Source organism: Mytilus trossulus, chromosome 7 (genome assembly GCF_036588685.1).
Source record: "Mytilus trossulus isolate FHL-02 chromosome 7, PNRI_Mtr1.1.1.hap1, whole genome shotgun sequence".
NCBI classification, from domain to species: Eukaryota; Metazoa; Mollusca; class Bivalvia; order Mytilida; family Mytilidae; genus Mytilus; species Mytilus trossulus.
In genome coordinates, this window is record NC_086379.1 from 70789296 (window position 1) to 70808919 (window position 19624).

The window sequence follows — 19624 nt, forward strand, 5'->3', positions numbered from 1 at the left end:
CTTATTTTAACAATCATGAAGCATTCCAGAATCATTTTAAAGCAGTTTCTTCTTCTCTTTGATGATGGAAAATAGATTTTCTCAAGAAAATACCGCAAACGATCGCAGAGGAATTGAAACGTATAAGTCAAGTCGGCACCTGGTTAAATTGGCATCTAGTCAAATCGGCACCTATTCGACGTCAATTCGGCATCCAATAATATTTGTTATAATATTTTCTGTTCAATTAATTAATTACTGTTACCAAGTACATAGTGAATATGTTGTTGTGTATTTTGGTAAACAACGAAACGAAAGTGAATATAATAATGTTGTGTATAAAGGTAAACAACGAAGCCCTTACCAAAGCTGTTGTTTTAACAATTAGACAATTTGTGTAATTGTAAAAACTAGTCAATTATTAAAATAAAATGGAAAACTATGAGTCCCTTTCAATAAATCAAACTTTCATGCAAAATAATTAGCAAATTTAAGGTGTTTTTTTTCAGTAAAGTTTATACAGCATTAAACCAACAATCCTGTAAAATGCTCAACTGGTTAAAATAATGCAGAAAAATACCCAATATCTCATGTATTAGTCAAAATAATTATGACGTCTGGCAGGGCTATTTTATTATTTTTCTGGGACGCCTTCCTACGACGTTCGTAGGAAGGCGTCCCAGAAAAAAAATTAATATAGCCTTGCGGTCATAGGAAAGTGTTCCAGAATAAAATTTAAAAAGCCTTGCCAGACGTAATAATTATTTGGACTACTCATATATATATATCATTAAAACTACACCAAAAAAGTCATTTAGTTGAGAAAAATAAATATATACAAAATGTACATGAACACCCAAAAATGTGAAAGTTAGTATTTAACTCTTTTTGCTTAAATACTGAAAAAAATTCTGGCAAGCCCTTTCTTATTTTTACCCTATTGCTTAAAATACTGTTAAAAATATATATTTAACATGGGTGACGAATTGACTATATCAGGTGTTGATTTTAACCAGGTGATGATTTGTCCAGGTGCCAATTTAACTAGGTGCCGGTTTGACTAGAATTCTTTGACAAATGTTTGAAATTATCTGAGTTTCATTAGACCTTTGATAGCAGTAACAAAATGATTATTTACTTAATATTTTGTGGGAGAAGGGGGTTCAGACTGTGGTATCAGGTCTGTTTGTGCCCAATACATTTTCGCACCCTACATGTTCGCACATTCACACTCTACTCATTCGTGCCCAATTTTAATTCAAATTCAAGTTGAATAATTGGAAAATCATGGTTGTTGTTTTAAATTGCTTTGGTGTAAATACTGAATGTATTTATAGCTTGGTATGAGTAAAACATTGAAGATTTTAAAGGAAAAAACACAAAAGATAATTTTTTTTAACAGCTTGGTCCCATTGATCTGAAACAACGAAACAATAAAACATAGACACCAAAATATAGCAATCCACTAATATAACCAAAACATGATAACATTTATTCAACACGCAGAAACAAACATAGTCAGAATCTCACTTCATTTTGAAACAAGTCAATGAAACAAGTTATAGCAATACACTAACCAAAACATGATTAAGAGTTATTCAACACAAAATAAAACGTTAACAAAATACCACTTTATTTAGAAAGGATTATTATTATTTTTAGCAATACCCTATCCAAAACATGATTAAGATTTATTCAACACAAAAAAAAAAATTGCTGTCTTACTTTATTTTGAGACAATGACAACAATTATACTTATAAGAAAACACTTGCTTACAGAGTTATTAAACACAAAACCAATTGATTGGGTGCGAACATGTAGGGTGTGAAAGTGAAAGGGGGTGAAAATGAGTGGGCACAAACGTGAATGGAAGCGAACGGACCCGTATTCAGACTATGTACCAGTGAGAAATATACAAGCCTTTCTATGGTATTTATTTGTACAATTCAGCTAGTCTTGACCTATTCATTTGTCTTAAAAAAACAGCCAGTTGTCACCTTCACTTCACACACACACACATATACGAATATCAATTATATGCTCACTATACATGTTGCATTGTTCAACTAATTACGGTACGTGAAAATCAAGACTTGCATAAAAACTATCCCAATATTAGAGATGGTGGCGTCATTTTTCTTCAGAGCTTTCAGCTCTTTGATTTAACCTTTCTGATCAGAAACTTACAAAACTTATTGTCTTGTCATAAATTCTCAGAATTAGTTTTTGTTTTGTATATTTTTAGACACGCCCATCACGACTGTGTCAGCCACTGATGCTGATTTTGGATCTAATGGTAACATTAAGTATTACATCTGGAGTGGAGGCCAGGATAACTTCGCTATCAATGCAGATAATGGCGCCATCACTGTCAGCACAAGGAAAAATCTGGATTACGATAATATTAAATTATACAATGTTACTGTAAGTTGTCATGAAGACTCTTTGCTGTTATTATGATAAAAGCTTATATATATCTAATCTGACATATACATTACAGTGCATAAAATCTTTATATTTACCAGAATTGATCAAACTTGAAACAAACATAATAATGTATGCTGTTTGGATCGTCACAAATGATGGTTGTCATTAGAAGCGAAGAATGCCTTCGACTGAATTTTGTCTACTTACATTAAATCACAAAAATTTGTAATAACCATTGAAAAAAAATGACAAAATTTATGCAACCATTGTATTTGTTTGGTGACATGGAAAATTAGAGTCATATTACAAATGAGCATGGGAGAGGGAGAGGGGTAAGGAAAGGGGGTTGTCAGAAGACTAAAGTATTTACTGTCAAACAATATTTTCCAGATCCATGCCAGAGATGAAGGGGGTCCACCAAGGACAGGGACAGCTTCAGTGCTGGTCACTATAACAGATGCTAACAACAAATTACCAGTATTTCCAAAACAGGTCTACACTACTAACATTCAGGAAAGTAAGTGGTCTGATATTTCAAAGCTAGTTATGTTTTCCTGTTGATATCAACAAATAAACAATTTTTTATTACAACAAGTAAAATGTTTTAGGTTAGTAAAAGCAGTGCTAGCAGCATATCAGAATTTGTTATTGTAGTTGTTATAATCTATGCTTACAAAAGTTCATCACACTCTAAACTGAGACTACTATAACACAGAGATTGGTCACTCTCTGTACTGGCCAGTCAAATCGTATTTTCACGATGTCCACGGATGCGCGCGCATTCTGACTGATATTAGACAAGAAGGACGATCAGCCATTGTTTACAAGCGTGGTGCAAAATAATAACATATGTGGCTTATTAAGACGTTTTTATATCAGTAAGTATAATATTAAGATTAAAAATGTTAATTATTGTTTGAATATGTTCACATTAGCCTTATTTAGTGAATTTATAAGCGTAAATTTACAAATGAAACCTTGAAAATTTACCGCGTTTGACTTTTCAGTTCGTTAGACCGACTCGAGTTATTTTGTAAATAGGTTAAATTCAGAGAAACAGTTGGTTTTCTAGATGGTATTAAAACTTTCTTTCATATTTTTTCTTTACACTGATGTAAACTTTGTCATAATTTGATATACCAGCAAAAAGCTATTGATCCCTTTTTGTGGGGAGATTTACCACTTGAAGGTTTTCAAAATGGCCGATGTAAATTTTGAGTCAATTTCTGTTGTGCTAGGATATAATTCAGTTGAATAATTTGTTTTCCCAAATGGCATAAAAACATTCCCTTGTATTTCTTCTTTCTACTAATGTTTACCCTGTCATAATTTGATATACCAGCAAAAAGCTATTGATCCCTTTTTGTGGGGAGATTTACCACATGAAGGTTTTCAAAATGTCCGATGTAAATTTTGAGTCAATTTCTGTTATGCTAGGGTATAATTCAGTTGAATAATTTGTTTTCCCAAATGGCATTAAAACATTCCCTTGTATTCTTCCTTCTACTAATGTTTACTTTGTCATAATTTGATATACCAGCATACTGCTATTTACCCCTTTTTGTGTGTGTGTGTGGGGGGGGGGGGGGGGGGGGGTTCCCATGATGAAGACTCCCAAATGAAAAATTTGAAAAAGGTAAGTTTGTCCACATTTTAAACAAATCCATCAATTTACCATGGCTATTAGTTTAAGTAAAGTTGCAGACCCTATTCTGAGTATTCATTTATCATGTTTATAGTCTAGAAGCATAAGTAAGTTTTCAATGTAATGCGGGGTTCACACATTGCCGATTATTGCTCCCGTTTGAGATCAGACAGCGATACGACACGAAAAGTGAAAAAGTCGGATTAGTATCCTCAATTATCTGGAATGTCCTATTATTGTCTGAACGCAGTCGTTTTAGTTCGTAACAGATTCCTACTGGTCGGGAAGGGTCCGAATAGTTCGGCAAAGCACCCCGACAGTTAGGTGCGTCCCGTAACATTCGGGGAAACTCAGCCGATTTTGTCTAATCGGATTACAATCGTGCCTATGTCGTGACAGATTCTGCTCTATCGGATCGAATTCCTAACAATGTTCTGTGTATTCGGGACGGTGTCCTGTGGAACGGGAATGATCTGGAGAAGTCCCGACAATAACAGAATATAATACGACTGAGACCAGACAAAGCCGTTTGCAATGCGATAGAGCGGACCGTGATAGGATTACGTTCCGACAGTAACTGATCATCCCGATTATGTCGACAGTTTTCGAACGGATAACTTCCGTCAGCGTCGGTTCACTGTCTTGTCACTATCTGATCTCTGTCGGATTACATTCGGTAGAATCGGGACGCAGTCGTGACAGACTCGGTCGAATTTTACCTGGCGAAAGATACAAATCGAATTTCCATCCACGATTCACAGGACCTTGATCAGACTTTTGACAAATTTTAATCGGGAATGGTCCTGTCAAGGACGGCAGTAAAAATCGTGAATGTGTGACCCCAGCTTAACTGATTATAATTTTATTTATTGTAGAAATGCCTCTCCGAAAGAAATCCCGTTTGGGACGACCGAAAAAGAACAGCCATCAGAAAAAAGAACCAAAGCATAAAATTGGTAAGTTTGTTTTTCAACATGATAACATTTAAATATTTGCTGACTTTGAATACCAATGAATAAGGTTTACTGTAATATCCATTACTTTATACATAGGTCACTGAGTTCATTGCATGTCTAATGCTGACGAAAAATGCTTCATTCCCTTTGTCATTTAGGTGAACCCCATCTCTAAGGTGGTTATGTCTGAAGCACTTGTGGTTCCAAAATTTAATGCCTGCTGTCTGTGGTGTTTTCTCTAACAAATGTGTTATAATAGTCTCAGATGGCATACATGTAGGAAGTAAAGTTTACAAGTAAGACAAATAGTCTATTCAACTCTATCTTTTTTTTTAATTTAGAATGCCAAAGAGGAAAAGATGTAGAAATTAACAAATGGAGTTAAAAAGAGAGTAATCCTCGACAATGAACAGCTGTTGGTACCAGTATGGAGGAGACATCCAGTTTCAATCCACACTGAAGATGGAAAGAGAATGAAAAAATATGAACGCTTAAATTTGATTGTCATGCTGTTTCTTTTTCTAGCACCAGTGAAAGGCACAGAGCAACTGATTGCACAAGAAATTGAGATATTTGCAGTGAATGAGACACACAATAAAGATGAAGAATCTTGCCATCTCCCTTTCACTGTATGCAATTTATTACAAGTTATCATCGCTGATACATGTATATATCCTTAGCTGTACAGATACCGAAATTTGCACAACCCAGATCAGTTACAGGGAAATTATCATAAAACTCTCAGTTATCATTGACAGTAACATTATGAATAAATGTTTGATAATAAAAATATTATTTATACCTGGAATTGATTTTGTTCTCTCTCATTTTGGTTTAGTTATTGAAAAAGGATGGAATAATGTGTAGTGATATTTTAGATATATTGTATACATTAATACATGTACAAGTTCTGATTCTCAGTCTGACTGGTCCTTTTCATTTTAGAATACTGGGATGTATGTAGGTGTCTTTTTACAGATGTAATTTGGTTTATTCAAACGCCACACCACATTTATTGGTTTATAGGTTTTATTGATATGATTACTGTGGGGAAAAAACAACAAACAAGATCATAAAATTGTACGGCTTGTGATTATGGTTAAATCTATTATCATGCCTTTATTATGTATGTGCTTTCCCAAAGTAAGGAGCCTGTAATTCACTGGTGTGTTGCTGTATACATCATATTTGGATTTTTTCTTATTATTTTGTTCATAAATAAGACAGTGAGTTTTCTTGTTTGATGTGTTAAACCTTTTTCTTAAATAGACCTTGTATAGTTGACAGTGCAATATGAATTTTACGCATTGCTTAGAGCCTTTTGGTCACCTTAAAATGTTGATGTCTGTATCATTTGGTTTCTTGTGGAGAGTTAGACATTATATTGCATATACTGTACAGAAAAAAATGAATGTCATACACTCGCAAATCAATATGTAATAAAAAAAAAATGAAATATTTGCCACTGGACGTTTAGCAACCATCAATTAAATCAACTTGATCAACAACAACAAAAATGAAATATTTGCCACTGGACGTTAAGCAAGCATCAATTTAATCAGCCTGATCAACAACAAAGGAAGACACCTTTTCTTGCAGTTTGTATAAAGTAAAAAAAAAGGGTTTTAACTAACAATCAAGTCAAAATGTTGTTTCACTATTCACACAGGTCCATGTCTGTTTCAAAATTAAAAGGAGATTTTTCTAGTCTAAAAGTAAAAAAAAAGAAGGGAAACATGTACATTACGCTTACAATATGGTTAATCCCTTTATATTCGAGGTCAAAAGTGAGACTTGTATTGCAATTTTCTATTAAATGATCATTAAGTGTAAGTCCTAACTAAATACACAATCCGTGAAAAGGAGAAACCATAAATTTACCGACGATCATAAAAACAACTGAATGCAAGCTCATAGTATTTCGAAAAACACAATTAGAAAACAATTTACAGACAATCATAAAAATCAACCCAATACAAACCAAATTAATAATGAACCCAGAAAGTAATCATTTTTTAATGATCTATACAAATTATAAATATTATAAGACAAAGTCGATCATGATAAACGATATTTGTCAAACAATATTTATTATTTAATTCTATAATTTGTAAATAATATTTTCGGAAGGAGTGTGTACACCTGTGGTGTAACTACTTCTTGTGTACCAGGTGTCAAATAAAACTCATTTTAACAGGTTGTGATTTACCTGACCATCGGATAATTCAAGCCGAATATACATGTCACACTGTGACATTATGTCTCCGAGACAGGTGTATATTTAATAGAAACCCATTATGAATCAATCAAATAATTAACTCCGATACATGACATACAATTTATAACGTATTAATTATTTAATATCGTATTTTTAATACAATATCAAACCTGAGACTACTATAACGCTATATGGCCGTAATCTTCAGCCGTAATTAACCTTTATTTGGAAAAACAAAAACAGAAGCCTTTTTCCATTTTTTTTTCAATCATTCATGAAAATTTAAAAAAATTTATTAAATAGTATCGATAATGAGATTTATATATCTGAATTCCATTTTTAGTTAGCACGTGTATACGTGTATCAAAACTATATCCCAGCCAATTCACAAATGCACCTGTTTTTACAGGTAGGTAAAACATTTGTATATTTGATCGGGGGATTGTTTATATGATTCCTTGATTGGATGAAATAAACGGGACCTGTTTCAACAACTTCGTTTGTCGGATTTATGAGAATTAACAATCCATTCTCAATCATAGTCGCATAGCTTATTTTAAAAACTTTTAAAACATGTTTATTATGAAAAACTATTAAAATACATTTATAATTATAAACTATTATAATATAATAATTATTAAAGTATGATAATCATAATAATAGGAATAATAATGACAGCATAGAAAATTATATTTTGCTTTGTATTATTCATTTTTAATTGAACAATTACATGTCGTCTGCTAACGGTAAAATACGAAACTACGTTAAATTGACGCAGCTAGCTTTTTTGAGTGTAGCCGGTTTAATAGGGAAATCGAGAGTGACCAATCTCTGTGTTATAGTAGTCTCAGCTCTAAACAATAAATAAAGGAGATTTGTCCAGTACAGTCAATTTCAGATGTGTGCACTGCAATAAATTTAAATCCACTTAGCTTTCAAACAGTTGAGATATATTCAGTCCATTTTCAGACATCTCCACTGCAATAAGTTCAGTACTGTTTAAATATGTTGCTTGCAATCATATGAAATCTATTTAGGTTATTTTTAGACTACCCAGTAGCTGTTATTAATTTATGCAAAAACAATGAATATTTCCAAGTATCTGAAAAACACTAAACAGCAAGCAAAATGTCTGAACATTATACTAAATTTACCACCAGGAAAGTAACTAAAACGTTTAAAACATCCTTTACAAGACACAACATCAAAATTAGTGTTTATAAAGACTTACACATGTACAATTGCAACAACTGTAAAACTGTAAACCAACTAATTATTGCAGTCAATTAATTTTTTCGACTTTCACTAAATAAATAAATAAAATATTAATAAAAATAAGTTGTTTTACAGTATACTGTGGTAGACTTACTGATAAACTACATGAAATACACTTGTGTTCACATGCATTATAATTACAATGTAATTTATTTCCTCTGTATCAGATATACCTGATATCTTGATTGGTTAACATTTGACTATTTTACATTACTAGGTGTTGATATTGGAGCTATAGTTGACACAGTGACCGCCACAGATCCTGATTCTACCAGTAGTCTTGTGTACTCTATCCTTAGAAGTTCTATAGTAGCCAGAGATAGTAATGGTGCTGTCATTAATTCTGTCTTCCCATTTGACTATAGAGTAAGTAATAGCATAGACATTCATATCTAGAAAGGGCCTCAGTTGCCTTATGGTTTTAGTAGTCAAACTACTATATCACTAGTCTGTCAACACTGAGATTGTGAGTTTGAATTTTGCATGCAATAGCATTCAATCCATGCTTAATTGACTAGAAGTGACAAAATGCTTGAAATTAAAGAATTGAACATGGAATGTGATGGGTGAAAAAAATAGTTGTGTGTCTCCCTCCCCCTATCATGATTTTAAGTAATAAACATAGTTATCTCCCTTTAATGTCATGTATTCTCAAAATGAGAAAACTACAAAAATATGTTCAGCTTTTTTGTCATTGTACAAACATTAGAATATATGCAGAGTACTATATTAACTGTGTAGTGAATTTTTAGTGATGTATTAAATTTGAATTGTATTCAATTATAAGTTTCATTGGACCTCTATGAAAATATAGTGTTCGTCTCTAATAAATTGAGTGGGCCTCAGTGGCCAAGTGGTCTATGTAGTTCTACTTCTGTAATCAATAGCCAGTCAACACTTAGGTTGTGAATTCAAACCCTATTCATGCAGATACACTCGACTCAAAAGTCTCTAATGACTAGAATTGTCAGTTTTCCTATCGAAGGTTGATGGTTTTCTATGGGCAATCCAGCTTCCTCCACCATTAAAAACTATCCGCCAAAAATTGCCAAAATATGGCACTTAAAAGTGGCATAAAACACCAAAAATCAATCTGTAAAATAATTTGTTATAACAAAGGTGAATATCTTTACAACAGGATGCTTTTACCATAAACAATGTGACTGGATTGATCACTACTGCCTTGAAGTTAAGTCGGGATGCAGCAGCTACTATTGACTTCAATGTCCAGGCTCAGGATATAAATGCACAGGAGCCTTCACCTCAAACAGCCACAGGTAATGATTATATTGAATATCAGAGTATTGAAGTTAAGTCGGGATGCAGAAGCCACTATACACCTTATTGTTATTCGTCCCCCATTACTGGATATCACACAGGTTACCGTGAAATATTGACGTCTTAAAACAAAATATCTGACGCCACAATGGAAAAATGATTGTTGTATGCGTCAAAAGGTCAAGCGGCCAGGTAGGCTAATAGCGATAAGGTGTATTGACTTCAATGTCCAGGCTCAGGATATAAATGCACAGAAGCCTCAGGTAATGATTATAGGAGCCTTCACCTCAAAGAGCCACAGGTAATTACTATATTAAATCTAATACTGAATGATTAGTTCATCATTGGACTAAAAGTTTGGTAAGCACAAAAAAATTAAGACATTTTATGTTCCATTGAATAACCAGTTCTGTGTCCCTAGTTTGAGGTATTCAGTACAATCCTACCACTACCAGAGGGTATACCCTGAACTAAGATAAAATTCTATTAACAGTCTTTAAAAATAGGTAATTTACTTGAACTGTGCACACACTCTGTATGAGTTTTGTGTGCCATATCAAAGACATTCATGTTTAAGTAACTTCATCTTTTAATTTCAGCTGATGTTTTGATCACAATACTTGCTGACGCTTCGGTTGATCCTTACTTTGCTCCACCGTGGACAGTACCTAATCCCAACTACAACTTTAGGATATCAGAGGAAACAAATGTACAGACAATGTTGACAACATTGATTGCTACAGATCCTGCCATTTCTGAAAATATTCAGAACTTTGAAGAAGTACCAGGATCAGATATTGGAGATTATTTCAGTGTTGATAAAACTACAGGTAAGAATAGGTTTATTTGCATGTCACTAATTAGTCTTATATTATAAAAAAGAAGATGTGGTATGATTGCCAATGAGACAACTATCCACAAAAGACCAAAATGACACAAACCTTAACAACTATAGGTCACCGTACGGCCTTCAACAATGAGCAAAGCCCATACCACATAGTCAGCTATAAAAGGCCCCGATAAGACAATGTAAAACAATTCAAACGAGAAAACTAATGGCCTTATTTATGTAAAAAAATGAATATGTTTGGAATGAACATCTGGCATATCAAGTTATAAGCCTGGTACCTTTGATAACTATTGACACACCTGTCTGAGTTTTGAAGTACTCGCTTATTCTTCTGTGGAGATTTTTTGGTTAAGAATTGTGACTGAATATTGGTATGTTATTTATTAATACTTACCAGATTACTTGAAATCTAACAAAAATCAGTTTCCCACTTTTAAGTGTTTAATTTATTAGTTATTATTCATCCCAATGAGAGCAAGCAGTTTGATCTATCCCCGTTGATGGTAGCAACTGTATTATTTGTAGAATTATATATCTTCTTTATTCCATACCTTATTAGCATAAAACTTACCTTATATTTACATTTCATTTTAATTGTAGGTCAGATACGAATAAAGAAAAGATTAGATTATGAAAGCTTGAATAACAAGTTTCTAGAATTAGGAGTGATTGCCATTGGCACCCAAGCTCAAACTACAGCCTCAGTAACAATACAAGTCACAGATATCAATGATAATGCTCCACAGTTTCTGGCTAGTGTAAGTAACTAATAAATATACAACCTCAGACTGAAACCTCAGTGAAAATACAAGTCACATATATCAATGACAATGCACGACAGTTTCTGGCTAGTGTAAGTAACCTATTGATACCCTACCTCAGACTGAAACCTCAGTGAATATACAAGTTACAGATATCAATGAAAATGCACCACAATTTCTGGCCAGTGTAAGTAACCTATTGCTACTTAACCTCAGACTAAACCTCGGTTAATATACAAGTTACAGATAGAAATATATGCTTCCAAAAGGGTACTAAGTGTTAATTTAAAAAATGAATTTCGTTTAAAACATACTTTTAATATAAAATTTGAATGATTTATTTGTTTATTTCCACAGGAATATTCTTTCTCTGTGGATGAGGATAGAGTATACCCCACCCAGGTCGGTAATATCTATGCCTCAGACTTGGACAGTGGAAGTTATGCCAGCGTCCAGTACTCACTTACAGGTCAGGGAGCTGGAGATTTCTTAATGTTTACCAGTAGTAAACAGGAGGTTAGTACTGTATACAATATAGTCATTGAAATGTCATATGTTTAAAATTTAGAATACAACTTATATATAGTTTAAACAAGTACAAATATTGTAGCATTTAGTTTTAACAGCACCCAAAAACAGCTGTAACATACCAATTTTTGTTGCAGAGAACTGGAAATGCCAGGTGTCTGTCATTGTTAGTGCTACAAAAAAATGCTTTATTTTGTTATATGCTTTTGTACCTTGGAAAGATCAAATATGTACAATGCTGGGGACATTGGAACTCTGTTCTTTTATAAGTCTTTAATTAAACAATCAATCATAATATAATTATTTAGTTACTCATTATTCAGAATAAATAATAGTTACAGGTCATTATCAAATACATCATTATTTAAGTGCATTCTATTTGTAGGGCTTAGTGTTCATCAGACAAGGTACTAAACTGGACCATGAAACAATCCCAGTGTATAATCTACAAGTGGTGGCTACTGATAATTACCAGGCTGACTCTACAGCAGAGGTTAAACAGACCAACACAGCTGAGGTAAGTAATAGGGAACTCTTTACAGCAGAGGTTAAACAGACTAACACAGCTGAGGTAAACAATAGGTAACTCATTACAGCAGAGGTTAAACAGACCAACACAGCTGAGGTAAGCTATAGGGAACTCATTCCAGTAGAGGTTAAACAGACCAATACATCTGAGGTAAGTAATAGGGAACTCATTACAGCAGAGGTTAAACAGACCAACACAGCTGAGGTAAGCAAAAGGAAACTCATTATAGAAAAGGTCATTCAGACCAAGCAGTTAAGTGAGAGAGGGAAGTGTTAGTGACTGATTTGTTTTGGGAGTAGATGACAGCAGAGGTCAAACAGATATTCTGATCTAAGGTTATTTCTTTGATTCACGACAGCAGAGGTTAAAAAGACCAAAAACTGTTTATATAGAATAGAGAGAGGTTATTGATCATGCTCACCACAGCAGAGGTAAACATAAAAGTACAGTGAAGATTAGGGCATAAGTGGGTTTTTCAATATCATGGAAACATCCATTAACAGTTAAAATTGATATTATGAAAAAGACAAAACAGGGGATGTTTATAATGATAGCAGTTAGTATGTTTAAACTTTGGTCTTGAATAAATCTGAAAAAAATAAATATTGTTACCTTTTCAATACATTGTTGATTTTATTTCTAGTTGACAATAACTGTTCGAGATGTAAATGACAACACTCCAGTTTTCAATGGTAACTACTCGTTCTTCACCGTGGAGAGTTACGAGGTTGGACGAGTGATTGGTATGGTGACAGCTACTGATGGAGACCGTGGACTCTTTGGAGAAATTCTATACACTTTAGAAGCAATGGATGAACTTGATGGTAATTAAGATTCATGTTTATTATGTTCATTTGTTTATATTTAAGTTTGGTATAGATTTTAATTCATATCAAAACCCCAGAAGGTCAGTTATAGTGTATTTCTTTCATTATGATACTGTGATATGGCATATTGTTTTGGCTTCTGTGTCATGGAATAATTTGTTATTTGACCTGGAAGTTTATTAGTGATGAGTTGTACCATGAGAAGAAATGTTAAATTTCCTGAGCAGTGTCTTCAATTTGAGGATACTCTGAATTAAAATTTAGTAGTATACTGCTTAACATTGCAACTTTTGTTACATGTTACTCAGCTTCTTTAACAAGGAATTTTATTTGGTCTTAAACTGTTATTTCAATTTAAGTTGTACAATGTAAGGGACTTTCTGACCTGACAATACTTTGATTTTTTTTCTACCTTCTGAGCTTGTGAACTTTTGCGCCACATACCATGCAATTCGAGCTTTTCATAATTTTACATGATATGTTCATATAATGCTTTGTCTGACATACTCATGAAAGGAAAAAATCATATTTTATTATGATAAAAAAAACTTGAAAAAGTATATTATTTAAACTAATTCTTATTTAAGATTTGCAGAGATTTAGTGTACATCCTGACAATGGAGCCTTCAGCAGTAAAGCATCTTTAGAAGGTTTGTCCAGGAGAAGTCCAATACATTTTAAGATAATAGCTCGTGATCAGGGTTCACCTCCTAGAATTGGGGTTACCTATGTTGAAGTAAACATCACCAGTGGACAGTTAGATGATGGACTACCCTATTGGACTCGTCCAGCACCGGACACAATACTACAAATACTGGAGGCAGGTTTATTATAAACTTAGGATTATACTAGTACCTGAATGGATATCCACACATAGTGCCAGTTCTTAATAATTTGACATAAAGCCATTTAATTTGGTGTGCATGAACATGTATTTTAAGAGGATGTTCAATGATCCCAACTCTTTATTTTATAAATTTTATAGAGCAAAATGATGGATCAAGACAGACTTTTCAAAATTATTTTAAACTGCATGAGATTCTATGGAATAACACACAAAATGCACACTAAAGAACTTTACCTTGGTATCATGTTTTTTTCAGTGGAAATCAGTTTTATTATACCTGATCAGAATGAAAAGCATTTTAGCTAGATAGATATGGTAAAAAATAAAATGCATGAACAAGTTTCCTGTAAGTCTGTTAATTGTAATATACAAGTTATAACATGATATGATTACAGGGACAAGACAAAGGAAAAGTTATCTACACATGTAAAGCTACTGCGGTCACTACAGGAGCATCAATTGATTACAGTTTTGTGTCCAGTTCTGACCCAGACATTGCAGCATTGTTCTCCATTAACAGACAAAATTGTGAAATCAAACTTGAAAAGAAGCCTGACAGAGAATTCAGAGAGATTTATGATGTGAGTTTTTATAAAGGTTTCGAAACTAGAATTCCTAGAAATAAAAGATATACATGTGACATGAAACTTGTCAGGTGTTTTCTAAATATTTCAGCTTAGTTTCTACTTTTCAATTTGTATGAATACACCCTTACCTCTTTAAAACATAGATATTCTGTTTTGCCAGCATTAGTAATTAGACTAAAGTAGATGGGGATGGGTCACAGATAATTTTTTCAAGAGACAGGTTGTGCAAAAGTAACAGATTATTCATAGATTATTCATAGGAAACACAATTTTTTGTAATTACAAGAAAACCAAATAATAGAATTTTGAGGTAAAAAACGACATGATAGCTCTTATAAAGTTTATCTATCAATATTTAAAAAGAAAAATAGATTTTATACATACCTGTCAACCTGTGACGATGAAAATGCAGGTCATGACCTGCATTGAAGAATCAAATCTCAGGTCATAACGCGTACATACTTTTTCGAGCTGAATTTCAGTATTTATGGTACATTTTCTTAAAATGTATATCAAAGATACCAAAACATGAATGCATGTTCACTTGGTTTAGTCATTTTAAATCTTATTAATTATTATTTCATTGCACTTTAGAGATTTTTATAAATTTGTGTAACATAGTCTTATGTTCTTTACTTTTTGTAATCATCAATTACAAGATGTTATTTTTGAAATGTATAATTTTATAATGTTTTGAGACTACTAGCTATGTTGCCATTTTACATATCAGCTATCTACTTATATGGAAATTAGACTATGATCAAATATAGTAATTCAGTTAAAGGAAGTATAAATGTAAAAAATAATTTTCAACTGTTTTTCAAAAATTGTATAAAGGTATAAAAATAATGAAAAGTTATTTTTCAATATGTATTTGAATTTTATATTTTTATGATTTAATCTTTTTCACCAATAAAACATTAATATAAGGAATAATTTTGAATGGTGAGAAATAAGGGGAAATAACTCTTAGTTGAAATATGTTTGTAAACCAAAAGTGCAATTTATTTACGACCTAAAGCTAAGGTAATTGGTGTTAATTAACAGTGTGTTTGACACCAAAGCTGTCAGGTGAAGCCATGCACTAAATGGGTCACTTAATTTGACAGATTACATAGCTAGATGAACTTCCTGTTCATGGAAGAATTACGAATTTGCCGGTATTTCAAAGGAATATTACTTATGAAGTAATCTCAAGGCTAAGAAATATGGGTGAAATCGGGTCATTTTCGGAAATCCCAGGTTATTTCAATGACCCGGCAGGTGTCCCAGGTGATCCCTCAGAATTGTAAAAATCTGTCACACCTGCAGAATATACGGGTCAATTGACAGATATGTTTATATGATATTATGTTTATTTATAAAGTAATTATAGAAAACAGAAATGTATTAAATGGTTATGTATAAAATAAGATAAGTTTTACTGTATATTCTCCCTGGATATCAGTTATAATTATAGATTATCGGTGATCATCTCAACGAGATTGGTTTTCTTTCTTGAGCTGGGACGGCGAAAGCGAGAGAGAGGCAATCGAGTTGAGATGAACAATGATAATCTTTTTATCGCTATTTTACCTATGACAACGTTGTCAATTTCGTTAGCAACGCCACGTGCATGCTTAGTTTCTAGCAATAATTTTTCATCTCAAGCGAGTAGAATGATATGAAAATTATCACAAAAAAAGATCAAAGAAAAAATGCACAAAGTAGCGATAATTGTATGTTTTAAACAGGGATACTTACTTCATGGAATGCTGTAAATTAAGTAATTTGTTAAAACAGCAAAGAGTGCAATAAAGAATTTATGAATGTTAAAAAAAAAAAAAGAAAAAGAAAAATAAGGTCAAGGGATCATTTTCTTACAAATTAGGTAAATTCATAACACATTCCTTTATAAAAGTTACCTCCACTTATATGGCAAAGTTTAAAATTGAATCAAACACAAGATATTCTGTAATTGTAAAACACAGTTGTAAAAACATAAAACAAGTAGTCTTCATCCATAAGATGAACAGTATAAAAAATGAAGGACACTCTTTTCTCAAAATTTGAACATTTCATTAAAGAATTTAGATATAAACCGATTGTTTTCTGCTATTTTACAGATGGAAGACACCAAAGCTAAATGAATATAATATAAAAAGGCCTCCTTCTGCATCTACTCCTTTCTTAATTCACAGATTTGTTTACACATTAACTGCAGTTGTTTTAAAATGATGTTTTAATTCTCTTTCGACAGTTGATTATAGTGGCTGAAGATACTCTGAATTCTACATTGAGGAGTTCACGTAAACTGACCATTAGACTAACAGATGTGGATGATGAGAGTCCATCCTTTAAAAACTGTCCTGATAGACAGGTAAGGGGAATAAAATAACATTTTACAACATTATCCTTGTCTCAAAATTTTGTCTTTTATCATAAAATTATGCTTTTTTTCCTAGCAAGTATCCACATATATCTGAATCACCATTGACTTATACATGGTTAAAATTCTGAAGTTTCTGTACACTTAGATGGTATTGAGTGATATTCAATATGACCACACCACCATTGTAAAAAACGATAAGAATATGAAACTATTTGATTTCAGACAAATTTGTTTACTAAGCATATATAAAATATCTATTTATCATTGGAGATATGTAATAATTATTTCAGTATGCAGATCCCCCACCAGAACCTGCCACAGTTGTAGAGCAGTCACCACCAGGGACATTGGTGTTTACAGCCAAGGCCTGTGACAAGGACAGTAACCCACTATTCAGTGACTTCAGATACAAGTTTGATGTAAATCCACCTAACTTCACCTACTGTAAGTTTGATAGAGATTTGTAATGATGGTTATGTAAACCCGTTATTGAATGACTTCAGAGACAAATTACAAATTTGATGTAAATCCACCTGACTTCACACACTGTAAGTTTGATAGAGATTTGTAATGATGGTTATGTAAACCCGTTATTGAATGACTTCAGAGACAAATTACAAATTTGATGTAAATCCACCTGACTTCACACACTGTATAGGCAAAATATGCCAAAGGGACATTCCAACTCATAAGAGGGTGTTAAAGGGTTATTTTTTTGCAACTTGTTTTGCAATTTTTATTTCACATACAACTGTGAAAAAGGTTCACTGTGTTTCCTAAAATCGGTAAAAAGATCAACATGCAAGTAATTTTTAATTGTTTGTTCATTATCAAAAGGCAATTTTAATATGCGTTCTTACTGCCAGATACCAACCATTTATACCCCACTCATAAGTCAATAATAAAAAGCAACGCCTTGGCTTAAAAAGATAAAGATTAACAAACATACAATAGTACACAAAACACAACATAGAAGACTAAGGCTAAACAACTCACAACCTATCAAAAAGGGGAGAGGGGGTGGGGGTGATCTCAGGTGCTTGGGTATGGTAAGCAGATCCTACTCCACATGTATTAAAGTATTATATTTAATCATTCATCAAGCTTGGAAGGAAATGTATATATATATAATATTTGTTGTGTAATTTTCAGGTTATCGAAATCCATCTTTGTATTTCCATGTTGATGAGTTATCTGGTCAGGTGACCACATACAACAACACAATTGACAGAGAGAGGAATTGGCCAACCATTATTGACCATTTCATACTCTGTATCAAAGCTGAGCCGTATTACAGTGGTGGTCGTAGGAAGAGACAGATAGAGAATGTTAACTGGAACTATGTCAATACAGACCAGTATCTTTATTTGAGGGTCACAGTACTGGATATCAATGACCAAGCTCCTTATTTTATCAATACAGATACCATAACAACAGGTAGGTCATGTGACAGCCATAGAGGTTATTTGAGGGTCACAGTACTGGATATCAATGACCAAGCTCCTTATTTTATCAATACAGATACCATAACAACAGGTAGGTCATGTGACAGCCATAGAGGTTATTTGAGGGTCACAGTACTGGATATCAATGACCAAGCTCCTTATTTTACCAATACAGATACCATAACAACAGGTAGGTCATGTGACAGCCATAGAGGTTATTTGAGGGTCACAGTACTGGATATCAATGATCAGGCTCCTTATTTTATCAATACAGATACCATAACAACAGGTAGGTCATGTGACAGGCATAGAGGTTATTAGAGGGTCACAGTACTAGATATCAATGACCAAGCTCCTTATTTTATCAATACAGATACCATAACAACAGGTAGGTCATGTGACAGCCATAAAGGTTAATTGAGGGTCACAGTACTGGATATTAATGACCAGGCTAATAACTTTACAGATACAGATACCATATTCTAATGCAACATCATTTGTACATTCATTTTGATTGGATAAAGTCACCAATTCTCATGACATCAATTCACAATTGATGCTATGAATAATACTGGCAAGAGATTACAACATATGACCGATTTTAAATGTATAATTAACGTTGTTTTCTGTCAGTTTCATTGAATGAAGAAAACAGTTTTGAATTTTAAGCTCCAATGGCTCTTATTGCGGTTTTGATGGTTGCAAATACCTGTTTACTGGCTCTGCTAATGTATCAACAGTAAACTTATTTTGCCAGCATCAAATCACCAATTGGCGTGGTCAGAGCTTCAAATACAATACAGTTATCTCCTAAACAACAGATAAGTTATGTGACAGTCATAGAGGTTATGTGAGGGTCAAAGTACTGAATATCAATTACCATGCAGTCTCCTTACTTTACTGAGACATAAAATGAAAACTCTTATGAAACATAATCTGAACTGGAGAAGAAAATTCTAATATGGTTTAACTTAGAATGAAAGCTCTTATGAAACAGGGTCTGATTAAAAAAAGAAAACTCTTAAAAAATACTGAACTTATATAAAGAATAGATTTGATACATGATTTTCCACACGGAGTTCAAATCATAATTGACTAGG

General features: G+C 33.0%; 1 protein-coding gene and 1 long non-coding RNA gene across 2 annotated transcripts in view; both read left to right on the forward strand.

Moving 5' to 3' along the window:
* The window catches only part of LOC134726640 (cadherin-23-like), an 81596-nt gene that overhangs the window by 51735 nt on the left and 10237 nt on the right, over window positions 1-19624 (forward strand). The window contains exons 20-33 of the mRNA XM_063591051.1: window positions 2226-2404; window positions 2798-2924; window positions 8719-8867; window positions 9640-9778; window positions 10379-10609; window positions 11230-11387; window positions 11748-11906; window positions 12304-12435; window positions 13091-13271; window positions 13862-14094; window positions 14517-14702; window positions 16948-17067; window positions 17370-17523; window positions 18232-18813. Of these exons, the coding sequence (XP_063447121.1) occupies window positions 2226-2404; window positions 2798-2924; window positions 8719-8867; window positions 9640-9778; window positions 10379-10609; window positions 11230-11387; window positions 11748-11906; window positions 12304-12435; window positions 13091-13271; window positions 13862-14094; window positions 14517-14702; window positions 16948-17067; window positions 17370-17523; window positions 18232-18813 (2730 nt within the window). The remainder of the gene's footprint in view (window positions 1-2225; window positions 2405-2797; window positions 2925-8718; window positions 8868-9639; window positions 9779-10378; window positions 10610-11229; window positions 11388-11747; window positions 11907-12303; window positions 12436-13090; window positions 13272-13861; window positions 14095-14516; window positions 14703-16947; window positions 17068-17369; window positions 17524-18231; window positions 18814-19624) is intronic.
* On the forward strand, window positions 3125-5448 carry LOC134725719 (uncharacterized). The gene is made up of 3 exons (XR_010108586.1): window positions 3125-3285; window positions 4928-5008; window positions 5350-5448. It is a non-coding gene; the product is annotated as an uncharacterized LOC134725719 (long non-coding RNA).